Source organism: Oncorhynchus nerka, linkage group LG28 (genome assembly GCF_034236695.1).
Source record: "Oncorhynchus nerka isolate Pitt River linkage group LG28, Oner_Uvic_2.0, whole genome shotgun sequence".
Taxonomy (NCBI): Eukaryota; Metazoa; Chordata; class Actinopteri; order Salmoniformes; family Salmonidae; genus Oncorhynchus; species Oncorhynchus nerka.
Window position 1 is genome coordinate 57,410,306 of NC_088423.1, and position 17,199 is coordinate 57,427,504.

The 17,199-nt window shown below is 41.6% G+C and overlaps 1 protein-coding gene across 2 annotated transcripts in view; it reads left to right on the plus strand.

Annotated features, from left to right (window-relative positions):
* The window catches only part of LOC115113435 (protein FAM184A-like), a 75,464-nt gene that overhangs the window by 50,292 nt on the left and 7,973 nt on the right, over positions 1 to 17,199 (plus strand). Inside the window, exons 11-15 of one of the 2 annotated variants that reach the window (XM_029641053.2) lie at positions 5,149 to 5,302; positions 7,932 to 8,059; positions 9,197 to 9,381; positions 11,397 to 11,543; positions 11,992 to 12,130. In XM_029641053.2, coding sequence (XP_029496913.1) covers positions 5,149 to 5,302; positions 7,932 to 8,059; positions 9,197 to 9,381; positions 11,397 to 11,543; positions 11,992 to 12,130 — 753 coding nt within the window. The remainder of the gene's footprint in view (positions 1 to 5,148; positions 5,303 to 7,931; positions 8,060 to 9,196; positions 9,382 to 11,396; positions 11,544 to 11,991; positions 12,131 to 17,199) is intronic. The other variant, XM_029641054.2, reaches the window with a different exon arrangement.

The window sequence follows — 17,199 nt, forward strand, 5'->3', positions numbered from 1 at the left end:
GTGTCTCCATATCCTATCAGATACTTAAATGTTTTACATTTTAGTCATTTAGCAGACACTCCAGAGAGTAGTGAGCGCGTTCATTTTTATCCTTTTTTTGTTGTACTGGTCCCCCATGGGAATCAAACCCACAACCCTCGCATTGCAAGCACCATGCTCTACCAACTGAGCTACACAGGAGATATACATTGTCAGTGTCACTCATCTGAAATGGTCACTGTGTCTCACTCTCCCTCTTTATCTCCCTCCCTCACTCTCTCCCCTCCCTTTTTATCTGCCTCTCTAGTACCTACAGTAAATGCACTTTTAGCCAGTTTATTAGGTACACCACCCCGTTCATGAAAATGCTTTGGTCCTACAGACAGTGAGTCACGGGACCGCTATATAAAACAGACAGACAGGCATCGAGGCATTCAGTTACTGTTCGATTGAACGTTGGAATAGGCAAAACGAGGGACCTAGGGGACTTGAGCTTGGTATGATCGTGAGTGCCAGGCGCGCCGGTTTCAGTATCTCAGAAACGGCCCGGCCTCCTGGGCTTTTCATGCATGACAGTGTCTAGGGTGTACAAAGAAACATCCCGTCAGCGGCAGTCCTGTGGGCGAAAACAGCTCATTGATGAGAGAGGTCCAGTGGCCACCAACACTGGACAATTGAGGACTGGAAAAACATTGCCTGAAAAATCCCGGTTCCTGTTGCGTCATGTTTGATGAGAGTCAGCATTTGGAGTAAGCAGCAGGAGTCCACAGGCCCCGTCCTGCCTGGTGTCAACGGTACAGGCTGGTGGCGGTGGTATAATGGTGTGGGGGATGTTAGGTCCCTTGATACCATTTCAGCAACGTTTGAATGCCACACCTTGTAGAAACGTTGCCCCTGAGAATTCAGGCTGTTCTGGAGGCAAAGTGGGGTCTAACCCTGTTGTAGATGGGTGTACCTAATAAACCGAAACACTGAGTGTATTTCTCTTCTCTTTCTTATACCTCTCCATTTCCTCCAGCTGGCTCCTTTTTCTTCCCCTCTCTTCTCCTAATGTATCTATACCCCTGCTCCCTTTCCCTTCATCCACTCAGCCCCCTTCCTCACTCCCTCTCTCCATTAGTCCATGTCCAGTTGGATTCATTCCCATTCCCACCCTTGTGTCCATGTCACCATCTGGATGTGTCCTCTGACCTTAAGCCTCAGTCACCAAACCACAGAGCAGTGAGTTGGAAAAACTGCAGTGCTGCTGCTACCAGACCTGCTGATGTAATGGCAATTAATCCCAATTGAAAACCACTGCTGAATTGTTGCCTGTTACAAGAATGTGGGCTTCTTCAAGAAAGACTTCAGGCTCTAAAGAAAAATCATGGAGTTGCAGGTATAGTAATTGGATTTCAAGTATGCATCAAAGCAGTATTTATATTGTAGTGTGAAACAAAAGGAAGTTAGTCTGCATAATAATTCAGATAATATTCTGTGTTTGTGCAGTAAGGATATTGTTTTTGTCGGAAACCCAGTTACTAACTTTGATTGAATTGGGACCTTAATAACTCTACTGGCCTCTTACCTAACATATCAATCCATTTCATTTGTGAATACAGTGCAATATACCGTATCGACCACCACCTGTTTCTGAAGGATCAAATTTGTTTCAATTGTAAAGAGGGTAGGTCGCTGTTGTAATAGAGCAGTGTTATCAGGACTAACCTCCAGTTAAATTAGATTGAACCCAGTAGAAAATCTTTGATGTAGAAAAAGCGGTATACAGAGGCTTACAGGCTCTATATTTGCCTCACACCCATGCTGGGGCCTTGAAAGCTATACCTCTTAAGTTACTGTTCCATAAGAATTAACAGAAAATGTTTTAAAAAACAACAGGCAGCTGCTTTTATATTAAAATGTATCTGGAGAAAAAAAAAGTTTGTTCTTCATATTCACAGTGCAGCGCTTGGTCATAAAAAACAGCACATATTTCACTGAACAAAAATATAAACGCAACAAATTTTCCATATGCACAAAAAGCTTATTTTGGGGCAATAATTTGTTTATATCCCTGTTGGTGAGCATTTCCTCTTTGCCAAGATAATCCATCCACAATGACAGGTATGGCATATCAACAAGGTGATTAAACAGCGTGATCATTTCATAGGTGCATCGTGTGCTGAGGACAATAATAGGCCACTCTAAAATGTGCAGTTTTGTCACACAACACAATGCCACAGATGCCTCAAGTTTTGAGGGAGCGTGCAGTTGGCATGCTGACTGTAGGTATGTCCACCAGAGCTGTTGCCATAGAATGTAATGTTAGTTTCTCTACCATAAGCCGCTTCCAATGTCATTTTAGAGAATTTGGCATTACGTCATGCTCGTTATCCTCAACAGGGTCTTGACCTGACTGCAGTTCAGCGTCGTAACCGTCTTCAGTCGGAAAATGCTCCCCTTCGATGGCCACTGGCACGCTGAAGAAGTGTGCTCTTCGCGGATGAATCACGGTTTCAACTGTAGAGGGCAGATGGCAGACAGTATGGGCTCGTGTGGGCGAGCGGTTTGCTAATGTCGTGAAAATAGTGCCCCATGGTGGCGGTGGGGTTATGGTATGGGCAGGTTTAAGCTACGGACAAGAACACAATTGCATTTTATCAATGGCAATTTGAATTGATCCTGAGGCTTATTGTCATACCATTCATCCACCGTCATCACCTCATGTTTCAGGATGATAATGCACACCCCCATGTCGCAAGGATCTACACAATTCCTGAAAACAGAAAATGTCCCATTTCTTCCATGGCCTGCATACTCACCAGAAGTCACCTATTGAGCATGTTTGGGATGTTCTGGAAGAACGTGTACAACAGTATATTCCAGTTCATGCCAATATCCAGAAACTTCGCAGTTATTGAAGAGGAATGGGACAACATTCCACAGGCCACAATCAACAGCCTGATGTGTTGCACTGCAAGAGGCAAATGGTTGTCACACCAGGTACCGACTGGTTTCTGATCCACACCCCTACCTTATTTTTAAAGGTACTGTTTCTGTGACCAATAGATGCACATCTGTATTCCCAGTCATGTGAAATCCATAGATTAGGGCCTAATGAATTTATTTAAATTGACTGATTTCCTTATATGACTGCGTGGCCATGCACACCTCCAACTCAATCATCGAGTTTTCAGACGACACCACAGTGGTAGGCTTGATTAACAACAACAACGAGACGGCCTACAGGGAGGAGGTGAAGGCCCTCAGGGTGTCTGGTGTCAGGAAATAACCTCTCACTCAACGTCAACAAAACAAAGGAGATGATCATGGACTTCAGGAAACAGCAGAGGGAGCACAATGCTTCACCGGGGGCAAACTACCAGCCATCCAGGACACCTACAGCACCCGATGTCACAGGAAGGACAAAAATATCATCAAGGACAACAACCACCCGAGCCATTGCCTGTTCACCCCGCTATCACCCAAAAAGGCGAGGTCAGTACAGGTGTATCAAAGCTGGGACCGAGAGACTGAAAAACAGCTTCTATCTCATGGCCATCAGACTGTTAAAAAGCCATCACTAACATAGAGGCTGCTGCCAATATACAGACTCAAATCTCTTGCCACTTTCATACATTTATTTAATAAAGGTATCACTAGTCACTTTAAATAACGACACTTTAATAAGGTCTACAGATCCTACATTACTCATCTCATATGTATATACTGTATTCTATACCACCTACTGCATCTTGCCTATGCCGCACGGCCATCGCTCATCCATATATTTATATGTACATATTCTTATTCATCCCTTTACATTTGTGTGGGTAAGGTAGTCATTGGGTAGTCAGTGGTTTAACTGCCTGTTCAGGGGCAGAACGACAAATGTGTCCCTTGTCAACTCGAGGATTTGAACTTGCAACCTTTTGGGTACTAGTCCAACCCTCTAACCACTAGGCCACCCTGCCGTTCCGGCAGGCTTATTTTTTTGCCATGCTAAGATTATTTAATGAAAATATGACTATAATATTATAAACAAGCACATAAAATGGCACAATCTGGAATGATCTAGTCTTTAATGGCGCAAAAAGGATTATATTGGATATCACAATATTTGGAGAAGCATATCATAGAACAGGTCTCCTGTCAGAACAGAAATTACAAGATGTTATAATGCTGTTATTGCATCAAATGGTTGTTTTATGCAACAGAATAAGGGGTTGTTAGAACGCTCATCTGTGTGTCTTCTACTGAGGATGGGCCGCTGGAAGATTTACGATGTCTTTGGGTGATACCGCATTCCAGAGCATGAGTTAATGTTTCTGTTCTGTAAGGTACCCGGGAGAGATGACTCCAGGGCCAGACCCTGGTCTCTACACAATGAGATACTATCTGCTGTGAATTAGAAGTATATTTCATACAAATCTTAACCTTGTGACCTGTTTCATACATCTGTTGTTTGTCATGTAGACTGAAGGAGGGTGGACTTTCCTATAAAATGCTGTGGCTCAAAACAGCTCGTTGAGTTCTCAGTGATCACCTCCAGGGGTGATTACCAATCAGCTCCATTACTGCAGTAATTAAATAATAAAGTTTGATTGTTTTGAAGACATCTACAAGTCTTTCCTTTTGATTACAATAATTCCACCACACTCCCCAAATATCGCCCAACCCTAGTGTGTATGTGTGCCTATTAGGGGTGTGCCCATCTGGCCATATTCATAATAGAATCCGTAAATTGACAGGGGCAGTCGGATCAGATAATACTCATAATCAGAATAACAGCAGTGTTTTAAAATGCCTAAATAGAGGATGGCAATACATAATCATCTCCAGATGATGCAGATGACGCTGCAGATCAGCAGCAGCAGCGGACTTGTGTGTCTGTGTGTTTGTTCTCAAAACTTGCAGGCAGATGAGTTTGCTGACACTCAGTCAGAACGTGCATAAGCTTTTCATGTTTTTCCTCCCCTTGCTCTGCTTATTAGATATTATGCACATTCTAGAAAACATTCTTGCTGTGTGTGCGCGTATATGCATTTACATATGTTTGAAAATATATTATGTCATTTTAGGTGATGTACTGTATATGTTGCTACCATTTGTACAATGATTTGTTGAATGATTAAACACAGTGTGTGTGTGTGTGTGTGTGTGTGTGTGTGTGGGTGGGGAGGGTTCTAGGCTTTGGAGGAGCGTTTGAAGCAGGAGCAGAGGGAGGAGGTGCTGGCGCTGAAGGATGCCCACAGACGCACACTGGACATCCTCAGACAGCAGTCAGAACAGGAGCTGCAGACGTTGCGCTTTGAATTGGAGGACGAAGGCAAGGCCATGCTGGGTAAGAGTCTCACACACTGGTAATTTTTTTTAAAGAACTGGGGCAGTACCACAATCCACATATTTTTTGTTTATTGGATAGGGTGGAGGTAAAGGTAGAACCCATGCGGCAGTGGTATATGTGATCCAGAGGCAACAGCTTAAACCGAAAGACAACCCTAAGCCACCGTGCTGGACTATTCGATCACAAAAGCCACCTTTGAAAGAACACACACACACACACACCCCCACACACACACACACACACACACACACTCTCCAAAGCTCTTTTTAATGAACCAAGGCATCATTTTCAAAGTGATAATGAATGACGAGTGAGAAATACCTCATTGTAAATTTCTAACAGTTTATTATCAATGTAGGGGTGTACTACCTATCAATAATCAGGTGTCAGCAACAGGGGCTCAATTTGGCTCACAAGTGATTTTATTTGCACAATTTATGTTGGACAAATAAAAACACTAGGAATGCAGCTAGTAATGACTTTAATTTAGGATATTTCTTCTCAAATAAATCCTTTAATAAATAAAGTTATATATTATCATATCCGTACCAAATCTGAACCAATTATAGGTCTATGTTTGGTTCAGATTTGGTCCAGACCAGCCTTGATTTCAACGTCCACAGATGTCTGGACCAGCATCGATTTGGCCCAAACATACAGTGGTTGCTCCACTAAAAGTTTTGTGATTATGCTGCGGTACTTAGAGGTAATTTGTGGTTTAGTACGGTACCCTGCGTCACCATTTCATTGCTCCAGACCAGAGCAAGGGGGAGTTAGAGCACTGATTATGCTTTTGGGTCCTACTGTTTCTCTGACAATGAATGGGCGACATAAACATAAATAGAAACGGATAATTTTGCACGACTTCAGTATTACTTACTAAAACTGTTGTTACACTAAGGTTTTTATTATTTTATTTTGTTAGGATTATTTTGCTCTGACTAGTAGTGTAGCCCACTCCCGACTGGTCATGTTGTACAGCGCCTGAATGTCGCAACGGTCTAAGACACTGCATAGTAGTGCAAGCTGTGTTGCTACAGATGCTGGTTCAATACCTGTGCTGTCCTCAACTGGGAGACCCATGAGATGACTGTAGGTTTTTGGTTTCCCTCTGTCTAAAAACATAAATATATAATTCTTACAAACTGGCTTTATTTACAAATTAGCAACAAGGTCTCTGTCCGTGTTCAAGAATGGTCTTTTTCTCACTCATTTTACGTTATTTGAAAATTAAATCATTATCAATATGTTGTTATTTTATAAACAAAGCGATTTATTATTCATTTAGAATTATATAAAAGCCCCTTGGATATTCTCAGATATATTATTAACCCTGTATATTAGCAGGACAGTATATTGGTCATGGCGCACAATGGGATTGCCTTACAGTTCTCCAGCTGTATCCACTGAAAGCATGTGAGGTGCAAGGCACGAGGGCATGGGGCACGGGATAGTCCACAGAGCAGCGCACAGAAGATGGACGTAGCCCATGGGGAAGGGAGAGGGGGGGTTGACCCCCACCCTGCCACACTGGGTAGCACAGGGCAACACTTTAAGGGGGAACGTTCCCGCTGTTCTTAGTGCCAGTCTGCACGTTCAAACTTAAACAATGTAACTAATAATGGCATCTTTATGCTTTCGTTAATAAAATAATGATAAAAATACTCTTTCAACATGCCAATGTTTATTTAGTTATGGATCCATAATGAATTACTATGGGAATAAATATAACTGAATTACAGAAATATCCTCCAATATGTAATTATTGGCGGAGAGTCACGTCATATTTTTCGATATACTGTAGGTGTACCGTAGGCGACATGAGTCTCAAAAGTGTTGAGTAATGTGCTGTTAAATGGTTGATTTAGGTGCAATCTTACTGGCAGCAAGAAGCCCTTTTTGTGCAAAGCAATGATGACGGCACCTGTTTCCTTGCCGGTAACCATGGTGGTCAATCAGCATGACAGAGTGATCTCCAGCTTTGTCCTCGTCAACACTCACACACGTGTTAACGAGAGAATCACTGACATGACAGCTGGTCCTTTTGTGGCAGGGCTGAAATGCAGTGGAAATGTTTTTTGGGGATTCAGTTCATTTGCATGGCAAAGAGGGACTTTGCAAGTAATTGCAATTCATCTGATCACTCTTCATAACATTCTGGAGTATATGCAAATTGCCATCATACAAACTGTGGCAGCAGACTTTGTGAAAATGTATATTTGTGTCATTCTCAAAACTTTTGGCCACGACTGTACTATGTTCTTACAAAAAAGGTTTTAAATTCTCTAGTACAGCCACTATTGAAGGCTATCAAATGCTTCTCAAATGGCTTAAGGACAACAAAGTCAAGGTATTGGAGTGGCTATCACAAAGCCCTGACCTCAATCCTATAGAAAATGTGTGGGCAGAACTGAAAAAGCGTGTGAAAAACTGAGTTTAAATGTATTTGGCTAAGGTGTATGTAGACTTCCGACTTCAACTGTATGTACGGTTGAAATTTAGCCATCGAAATGATTACCAAAAAAAGACGTTGTTTCAAAGTAAAATATGTATTTTCAAAGCCATGCTCTACCAATTGAGCCTCACAGGACTTTAATGTTCCCCTCCTCCTCTTCCTCCCCTGTAGCCTCCCTGCGCTCTGAGCTGAACCACCTCCATGCAACAGCCATAGAGCATCTGCGCCAGATCCACCTGAAGGATAACACTGCTGCCAAACTGGAGCTACAGGGTGCTCTGGAACAGAGTCAGCAACAGGTCAGTCCGTAGTTGACACTTTTTGCTGCTTGAGGTAGAAGTTGCCCCTAACCACACTCTTAATCATACCCATAACAATTTGGGAGGGGGGAAATTATATCTGGGGGTGTATGTTTTACACGTCTCATAGTAGGAGTTCTGATCTAGGATAAGTTTTGCCTGATCCTAGATTAGTACTCTTACTCTGAGATGCTTGATACACATGGCCCCTGACTTGCTATCAGTGGCTAGAAAGGACCATAGGAGGACTTTTAGGGTGTGTTTGTGCTTATTTTTATTTTTTTATAAATTGTTATTTGGGACTCATCCCTTGGGAGCTGAAGCTCACTGTTTGCCAAGCATATGTGATGTAGCCAAAACAATATTATAATTATATTTGAAATACAACAGCTTGCGATCACATCGTGTACACATTTCTATATATGTTTCTGAGCACTTTGGTTGCATAATTTTCCTGTTGGACCACACTCTCGCTTTCCCTGTCTCTCTCTCTTTCCTTCCCTTGCTCTCTTTTTATTTCTCAGAAATACAAGGACAACTCATTTCAGTTCATTGCAGTGCTACATCTTTTAACATGACCCACTTAAAAATGTAGACTGCGCCTTAGGGCTGACATCTACCCATGCCTCTTCCAAGCAGCTTCTACAATATCTCTTACAAATTAAACGAATTAGATATAGGGTCCCAAATCAAATATTTCTATATTGGGACACACAGTCTGTAAACCGCTTTAGAAATGTTGAAGTATTGTTGTAACCATATTGTTTTGAATAATATCTGGGTGTCACAAACTCACATCAATGAGGGAAAGAGAGGAAACAAGTTTGTTTCTTGGTGCAACCCTAAATTTACACACTGGCAATTACTATTGAATTGGCTGTAGCAAAGTTGTGGAACTATTTATGGATGGAATCAAACCAGCCCCCCTATGTTTTTAGAGCAGGCGTACTAAGCTCTGTACCAATAGGATTAATTCGCTTTGATAGCTATCCCCATCCTAAAAAAATACCTGAAAATGTGGGATTTTTCATTCTTGAATTGGAATTTCAATTTTAGTTCTGAATTGACTGAATTAGATTGGAATTGTCACATCAGCAATTATGATTGTCTTCATTATCTTGTCTGACTTGGAACCAGGAGGAGGACCTGCTGGGTAGTATATCAGACCTGCAGCAGGAGGTGTCCTGCAGAACCCACCGTATAACAGACCTGGACCATGAGATCCACTCCCTCAATGAGACCATCAGCACCCTCACCAGAGAGCTGGAGCTCAAGGGCAAAGAGGTTCTCCGAGTCCGCAGCGAGGCCAACCAGCAGATCAGGTACTGGGACCCATTAACTGGCGTCTATTTATAGTGACCCCTAAGGGAGCGAGGGAGTACCCAGGTCTTCCAAACCTCTCAGTATATGTGGACCCTCATGGTCTTAGAAATGCTAGATTGACAATGAAAAATAGTATTGTATTTTTCAAGAGCCCACATTATCATGTGAGGTGTGATTTACAGTTTTTTTCCCCAATCACTTTGGTGCTTAAGTGGTATATTTTTAAAACTCTAAGCACAAAAATCTAAACAGATAATCAAAATGGCTCATAATTCACAATTCTAAGCACATTTTCAATTGAGTGAGTACAACAAACAAATTCACAAAGTAACTTGTTCACTGTACCAAATCACGATTTCAATTTGGATCTGCTTTTTTCAAAATGCAATATTCACTTTACTTTTGATATGATTTTCTTGTCATTTGTCAACAATACTGTTAACTGTGACTTTATCAAACTGCTCAAAACTGATAACTACTGAACCAAAATTATGTAGTGCCTAGTTAACGTACACGCAGTGTACAAAACATTAGGAACACCTTCCTAATATTGAGTTGCACCCCTTTTGCACTCAGAACAGTCTCAATTTGTAAGACATGGACTCTACAAGGTGTCGAAAGCATTCCACAGGGATGCTGGCCCATGGTGACTCCAATGCTTCCTACTGTTGTGTCAAGTTGGCTAGATGTCCTTTGGGTGGTGGGCCATTGTTGATACACACGGGAAACTGTTGAGCGTGAAAAACCCAGCAACGTTGCAGTTCTTCAGACACACTCAAACCGGTGCACCTGGCACCTACTACCATACCCCGTTCAAAGGCACTTCAATGTGTTGTCTTGCCCATTCACCCTCTGAATGGCACACATACACAATCCATGTCTCAATTGTCTCAAGGCTTAAAAGTCCTCCTTTAACCAGTCTCCTCCCCTTCATCTACACTGTTTGAAGTGGATTTAACAGATGACATCAATAAGGGATCATGGCTTTAGTACTATTTTCAATATGTGGTACATTTTCATAACTCTTAGCACAAAACTCTAAACTGGTCACACTTGTAACACAGCCAGTCTTTCATTGAAAGCCTGTCATTGTGCGTTAATTTGAATAGTAAACATCTCTCACCAAACAACCATTGATTCGAAATATGTTTATTGTGTAATGTAATGAGAACATTGGTTTAATCACCACAACACAATGATATCTTTTCAATTTAGTCATTTTAACTACCAGTTAATCCAATAGCAAACAATGCAAGATACGTGTTTCAAATAACCCTTAGATGTGCTGAAAGTATTATGCTACAGTACTGTAAATTGCAGTAGATTACACAGTTTTCACATTAGGCAATACAGTTACATTGTTTTTAAACATTCTAAAAACCTGTTTTTGCTTTGTCATTATGGGGCATTGTGTGTAGATTGATGAGGGGGGGAAAGAATTTCATCATTTTTAGGCTGTAACGTAACAAAATGTGGAAAAAGGAAAGGGATTGAATACACTATATGTACCCGGAGATAAGTGAAGATCTCTATCTCTGGCATAATGCTATGCTCTGTGGCTAGAATGATTGACGTGATTGTGGCCATCCTACAGTATGACGTGTCCTACAGAGACTCTCAAGATATAAATAAAGTCCCATTTCTCAGGACATGGCAGGTGTATCTTTTGGAGGTGACTGACATACACATCCCTCTTTTATTCCACTTGAATTCTACAACATCCACAACCAGTTAAGCAGAGACTGTATTGCAGTTTGGATTTGTGGGAAAGTAGTGTTGTGTTTGGATAAATTCCATGATTAGATATGGGAAGAGAGGTAAAAATCTCACAGGAGTGAGTGCCTGTTATATAAATGCATTATTGTTATTTTTAGCTTGCTTTAATTATTTACTCATCGTTATTGACTGGAGAGTGTACAGAGACTCATTTTAACATAGTTTGGCTGCAAACCTTTGTTTACATTCAGCCACTGGGGATATGTGACTGACCTCTGTCTCTCTCTCTGTCCCTCAGGGCTCATGAACAGGACCTGACAAAGAGACATGAGAGAGAGCTGGGGGAGCTGAGTGCTGTTCACCATAGAGAGACTCAGATCATGCTCTCAGACTTCAACAAAGCCCAGGAGCTACTGAAGGACAAGATCTCTGCCCTCCAGATACTGTAAGGGCACGGAGTGTGTATGTGTGAGTGTGTGTGAGAGAGCAATCAAAAGCCAGGGATCTCACCTCAAATGTTATTTTTATCCGATGACGTGTGCTAGAATGTTATGCCACTGTTGAAATGTTGATACACAGATCCTCCCCCATTGTTCTGCTTACATACTTAATGCCATCTATGGTGACCTAATTTAGATGCTTCTACACCTGCACACCTGAGTGCTTCTACACCTGCATTGCTTGCTGTTTGTGGTTTTAGGCTGGGTTTCTGTACAGCACTTTAAGATATCAGCTGATGTAAGGGCTATATAAATACATTTGATTTAGATAACTTTCAATGTGTGCACCATCTAGATGCCATACAAGGTACTGTGTAGCATCTACTTGGCAATTTGATACTTTTATGGTTATCTAATGCATATTTTATGTTTTGATGTGTCACCCTGGTCTAGATTGGAGGGGACAGAAGATAAGTTTCGGAACAGAGAGAGTCGTCATGAGGACCTACAGGTCATTGCTGAGCTCAAGGACATGGTGACAGAGCGAGAGGCCCTTGTCAAGAAACTGGTGGTGGGTGGTCAACTCAAGGGCGTAGGTTTCACTTGAACATTGGGGGGAAAATAAACAGCAAATTCACTGGTGACTTTAAATAAATTTGATGAGGGGATACATTGACATTTCTACCATCCAATTAATCCTATTATAGTTGTATGCCATTACCCAAGTCCATTTTTGAGATCTGCCCCTGACACAGTAGAATTCAGTAGAAAAGTAATTCTCAGGGAATGGTGGTGGTTGGTCAACTAACAAGAAACCTTCACGGAACATAAAGTAATTACCATTTGGTTGGGCGCTGTTGTGGAAGTATGTTCCCTGGACATTATTTTTACATTATTGTGTTATTCCACAAGTAACTTTTGGGTCCTTTAATTTTGTCAAATATAACAATTTCACCTCATTTTAACATTCTGTCACAAAGAGCACATGTTCAACTTCATAACAAACATATTTTTCCATCTCAAGAGGTAAAATAAAAAATACATTTTAAAAAGTGACTTACTGACAGGGTTGACGATTTTTATCTTAGATTTCATCTCCCCTTGTGACAAAGGAAATAGAAAGTTGTTGTGTGCCCTTTGTTGTTGAAATTGTTAAAACATTTCCAGCTTATCTATGTATGGGCAACAGCGTTGACGTGTTATGCTAGATGGGCCCAGTTTTCCACCACAAAACACCAGAAAATGGCAGCTATTAGATGATCAATGTTTGTTTCGACAAAAAAAAGATTTTAAAGGAATACGAGAGTTCACGTTACAGGGTTGACCTTAAAGCTGGAATCCCAGCGGTTACAGCGCTGTGACAGTAACCAAAAGGTTGCTTATTGGAATCCCTGAGCCGGCAAGGTGGAAAAACTTGCCATTCTGCCCTTGAGCAAGGCAGTTAACCCCCACAAAAACTGCTCCACGGGCACCGATGACCTGGACGTCGATTAAGGCAGCCCCCCGCACCTCTAATTCAGAGGGGTTGAGTTAAATGCAGAAGACACATTTCAGTTGAATGGATACAGTTATGGAACTGACTCGGTGTCCCCTTCCCCTTAATGGTGAAATTGCCACGTCCGTTTGCGATATTACAGCAACAAACGCGTTTTTCCCCCCCTCGGACATCATTGAATCCCCCGCGATAGAAGAGAAGATATGGACTGCAATTAATTTTACCATGCTGGGTGACGCTCCTCAGCTCTGCAACAAAAACAACTATGGCGGCCAGTGGCACTGATTCCCCTTACTACGGATTACATCTAAACTTGAGTGACAAATGTAAATTAATTAAGAAAAACATTAAATTAAGTAAAAATCTTCAGAATTTACTTTCCCAAAGCAACAAAGAACTAGTGCTTTACAATGATGGTGAAATATTGGGGTTAAGTGGATTAAAATATTCCTAGAAGTTGGAAACGGATAAAGAATAGCACTAAACCAGGACAGATGAAACTGTCCAAGTAGTAGATACATCTCCTTCAAATGTTAATATTTGGTTTTATTGACAACCAAAAACAATTCGATATCACTTTTCCAATACAGTAAGGCCACAATTTAATTTATAGCACAGCGTGTTGTACAGTCGACAATTCGGATTTTAAAGGCATTTTCCCTGACATTCATGGAGATCTCATTCACAGTAAATGCAATGGAAATTACCTTTAAATGTCAAGGGCGCTATAATGCGTATCAGATTGAGTCCCGGCCTAAATAGCAGTTAACAATTAACATGTTGGATTCATGTCTCCAACTCAACCAAAACTCGAAGGTTAAAGAATAGGACCACGTGGGTGGCATAGATTGAACTATCCAATCAGTATATACAGTACATCTCCTTCAAATGTTGATTTGTGGTTTGTTGACAACCAAACAATTCAGTATAACTTTTGCAATACAGTGAATACTAACTTGACAACAGGTCAACAAATAATGTGTTGGATTCACATCTCTAACTCAACCAAAAATTGAAGTTAAAGAATAGGATTAAGCACAAACTTTTCCCTGTTTACTTGAGTGGGTGGATATCTCATTGATCAAGGTCTCAACCAAATATTACCTAATTGTCCACAATGAAATATGTCCTGATAGGCCCTAAGTTGTATATACTGTATGCTGATTTGATTGGCTGACAGCCATGGTATGTCAGACCGTATACCACGGGTATGACAAAACATTGATTTTTACTGCTCTACTTATGTTGATAACCAGTTTATAATCGCAATAAGGCACCTCGGGGTGTGTGGTTTTTGGCCAATATACCACGGTTAAGGCCTGTATCCAGGCACTCTGCATTGCGTCATGCTTAAGAACAGCCCCTAGCCGTGGTATATTGGCCATATACCACACCCCCCCATGCCTTATTGCTTAAATAGTCAACTATAACAATAACTAGGTCCCTGGTTAGATCACATGGTCTGGAAAAACAAATGTCCGTAGTCATGAATGGTCCTGAAATCGTATATGACAGAATCTTTATAAATCTTTACTTGGCAGTTCTCACCCTCGTTCACTCCCCCGCATGGATTTAAAGCATGGTGTAAGAAATACATACAGTTGAAGTTGGATGTTTACATACACTTAGGTTGGAGTCATTAAAACTAGTTTTTCAACCACTCCACAAATTTCTTGTTAACAAACTATAGTTTTTGCAAGTCAATTAGGACATCTACTTTGTGCATGACACAAGTAATTTATCCAACAAGTGTTTACAGACAGATTATTTAACTTATAATTCACTATATCACAATTCCAGTGGGTCAGAAGTTTACATACACTGACTGTGCCTTTAAACAGCTTGGAAAATTCCAGAAAATGATGTCATGGTTTAAGAAGCTTCTGATAGGCTAATTGACATAATTTGTGTCAATTGGAGGTGTACCTGTGGATGTATTTCAAGGCCTACCTTCGAACTCAGTGCCAGAAAAAAAAGACCTCATAAAAAAAATTGTAGACCTCCACAAGTCTGTTTCATCCCTGGGAGCAATTTCCAAATGCCTGAAGGTACCACGTTCATCTGTACAAGCAATAGCAAGCAAGTATAAACACCATGGACCACTTAGCCGTCATAACGCTCAGGAAGGAGATGCGTTCTGTCTCCTAGAGATGGACATACTTTGGTGCGAAATGTGCAATCAATCCCAGAACAACAGCAAAGGACCTTGTGAAGATGCTGGAAGAAACAGGTACAAAAGTATCTATATCCACAGTAAAACGAGTCCTATATTGACATAACCTGAAAGGCTGCTTAGCGAGGAAGAAGCCACTGCTCCAGAACCGCCATGAAAAAGCCAGACTACAGTTTGCAACTGCACATGGGTCAAAGGTCGTACTTTTTGGAGAAATGTCCTCTGGTCTGATATAACAAAAATATAACTGTTTGGCCATAATGAGCATCGTTTGGAGGAAAAAGGGTGAGTCTTTGCAAGCCGAAGAACACCATCCCAACCGTGAAGCACGGGGGTGGCAGCAACATGTTGTGGGGGTGCTTTGCTGCAGGAGGGACTGATGCACTTCACAAAATAGATGGCATCATGAGGTGGGAAAATTGTGTGGTTGTATTGAAGCAACATCTCAAGACATCAGTCAGGTAGTTAAAGCTTGGTCGCAAATGGGTCTTCCAAATGGACAATGACCCCAAGCATACTTCCAAAGATGTGGCAAAATGGCTTAAGGACAACAAGTCAAGGTATTGGAGTGGCCATCACAAAGCCCTGACCTCAATCCTATAGAAAATTTGTGGGAAGAACTGAAAAAGCATGTGAGTAAGGAGGCCTACAAACCTGACTCAGTTACACCAGCTCTGTCAGGAGGAATGGGCCAAAATTTACCCAACTTATTGTGGGAAGCTTGTGGAAGGCTACCTGAAATGTTTGACCGAAGTTCAACAATTTAATGACAATGCTACCAAATACTAATTGAGTGTATGTAAACTTCTGTCCCACTGGAAATGTGATGAAAGAAAAAAAAAGCTGAAATTAATTCACTCTACTATTATTCTGACATTTCACATTCTTCAAATAAAGTTGTGATGCTAACTGACCTAAAACGGGGAATTTTTACTCAGATTAAATGTCAGGAATTGTGAAAAACTGAGTTTAAATGATTTGTCAAAGGTGTATGTGAACTTCTGACTTCAACTGTATCTAGCCCATGTACACACCTATCCAATGCTATTGAGTCCATGAGGGAGAGTGAATGGGTGCACACTTCATTGAGAAAGGGAGAGAATTGGACTGCAGCTGTAGTTTCTGAACCTACCAGAAACATTTTGGGAACCAACTACAGATAGCACAAAAGCCTAAGAGACTCCAACTTGATTCCCCCTGCTAGCTCCATCACCCTCTAAACAAATGGCCTCTCACTGACACTCATAATGAGACCTTCAAACCAAACCATGAACAAGCACTGACATTCTTTGATTGTATGCCATGATTTCATTGATTTTTATTATCCCTTGTGATTTATTTCAATGTATGTAATGTCTGAATTGCATGCTTCATGTACACATCAAACAAATAGAAAAATACCCACTCAGAATTTGTGGCCAAGATGTGACTATAGGATTTACATTTACATTACATTTAAGTCATTTAGCAGACGCTCTTATCCAGAGCGACTTACAAATTGGTGCGTTCACCTTAAGACATCCAGTGGAACAGCCACTTTACAATAGTGCATCTAAATCTTTTAAGGGGGGTGAGAAGGATTACTTTATCCTATCCTAGGTATTCCTGAAAGAGGTGGGGTTTCAGGTGTCTCCGGAAGGTGGTGATTGACTCCGCTGTCCTGGCGTCGTGAGGGAGTTTGTTCCACCATTGGGGGGCCAGAGCAGCGAACAGTTTTGACTGGGCTGCGCGGGAACTGTACTTCCTCAGTGGTAGGGAGGCGAGCAGGCCAGAGGTGGATGAACGCAGTGCCCTTGTTTGGGTGTAGGGCCTGATCAGAGCCTGGAGGTACTGAGGTGCCGTTCCCCTCACAGCTCCGTAGGCAAGCACCATGGTCTTGTAGCAGATGCGAGCTTCACCTGGAAGCCAGTGGAGAGAGCGGAGGAGCGGGGTGACGTGAGAGAACTTGGGAAGGTTGAACACCAGACGGGCTGCGGCGTTCTGGATGAGTTGT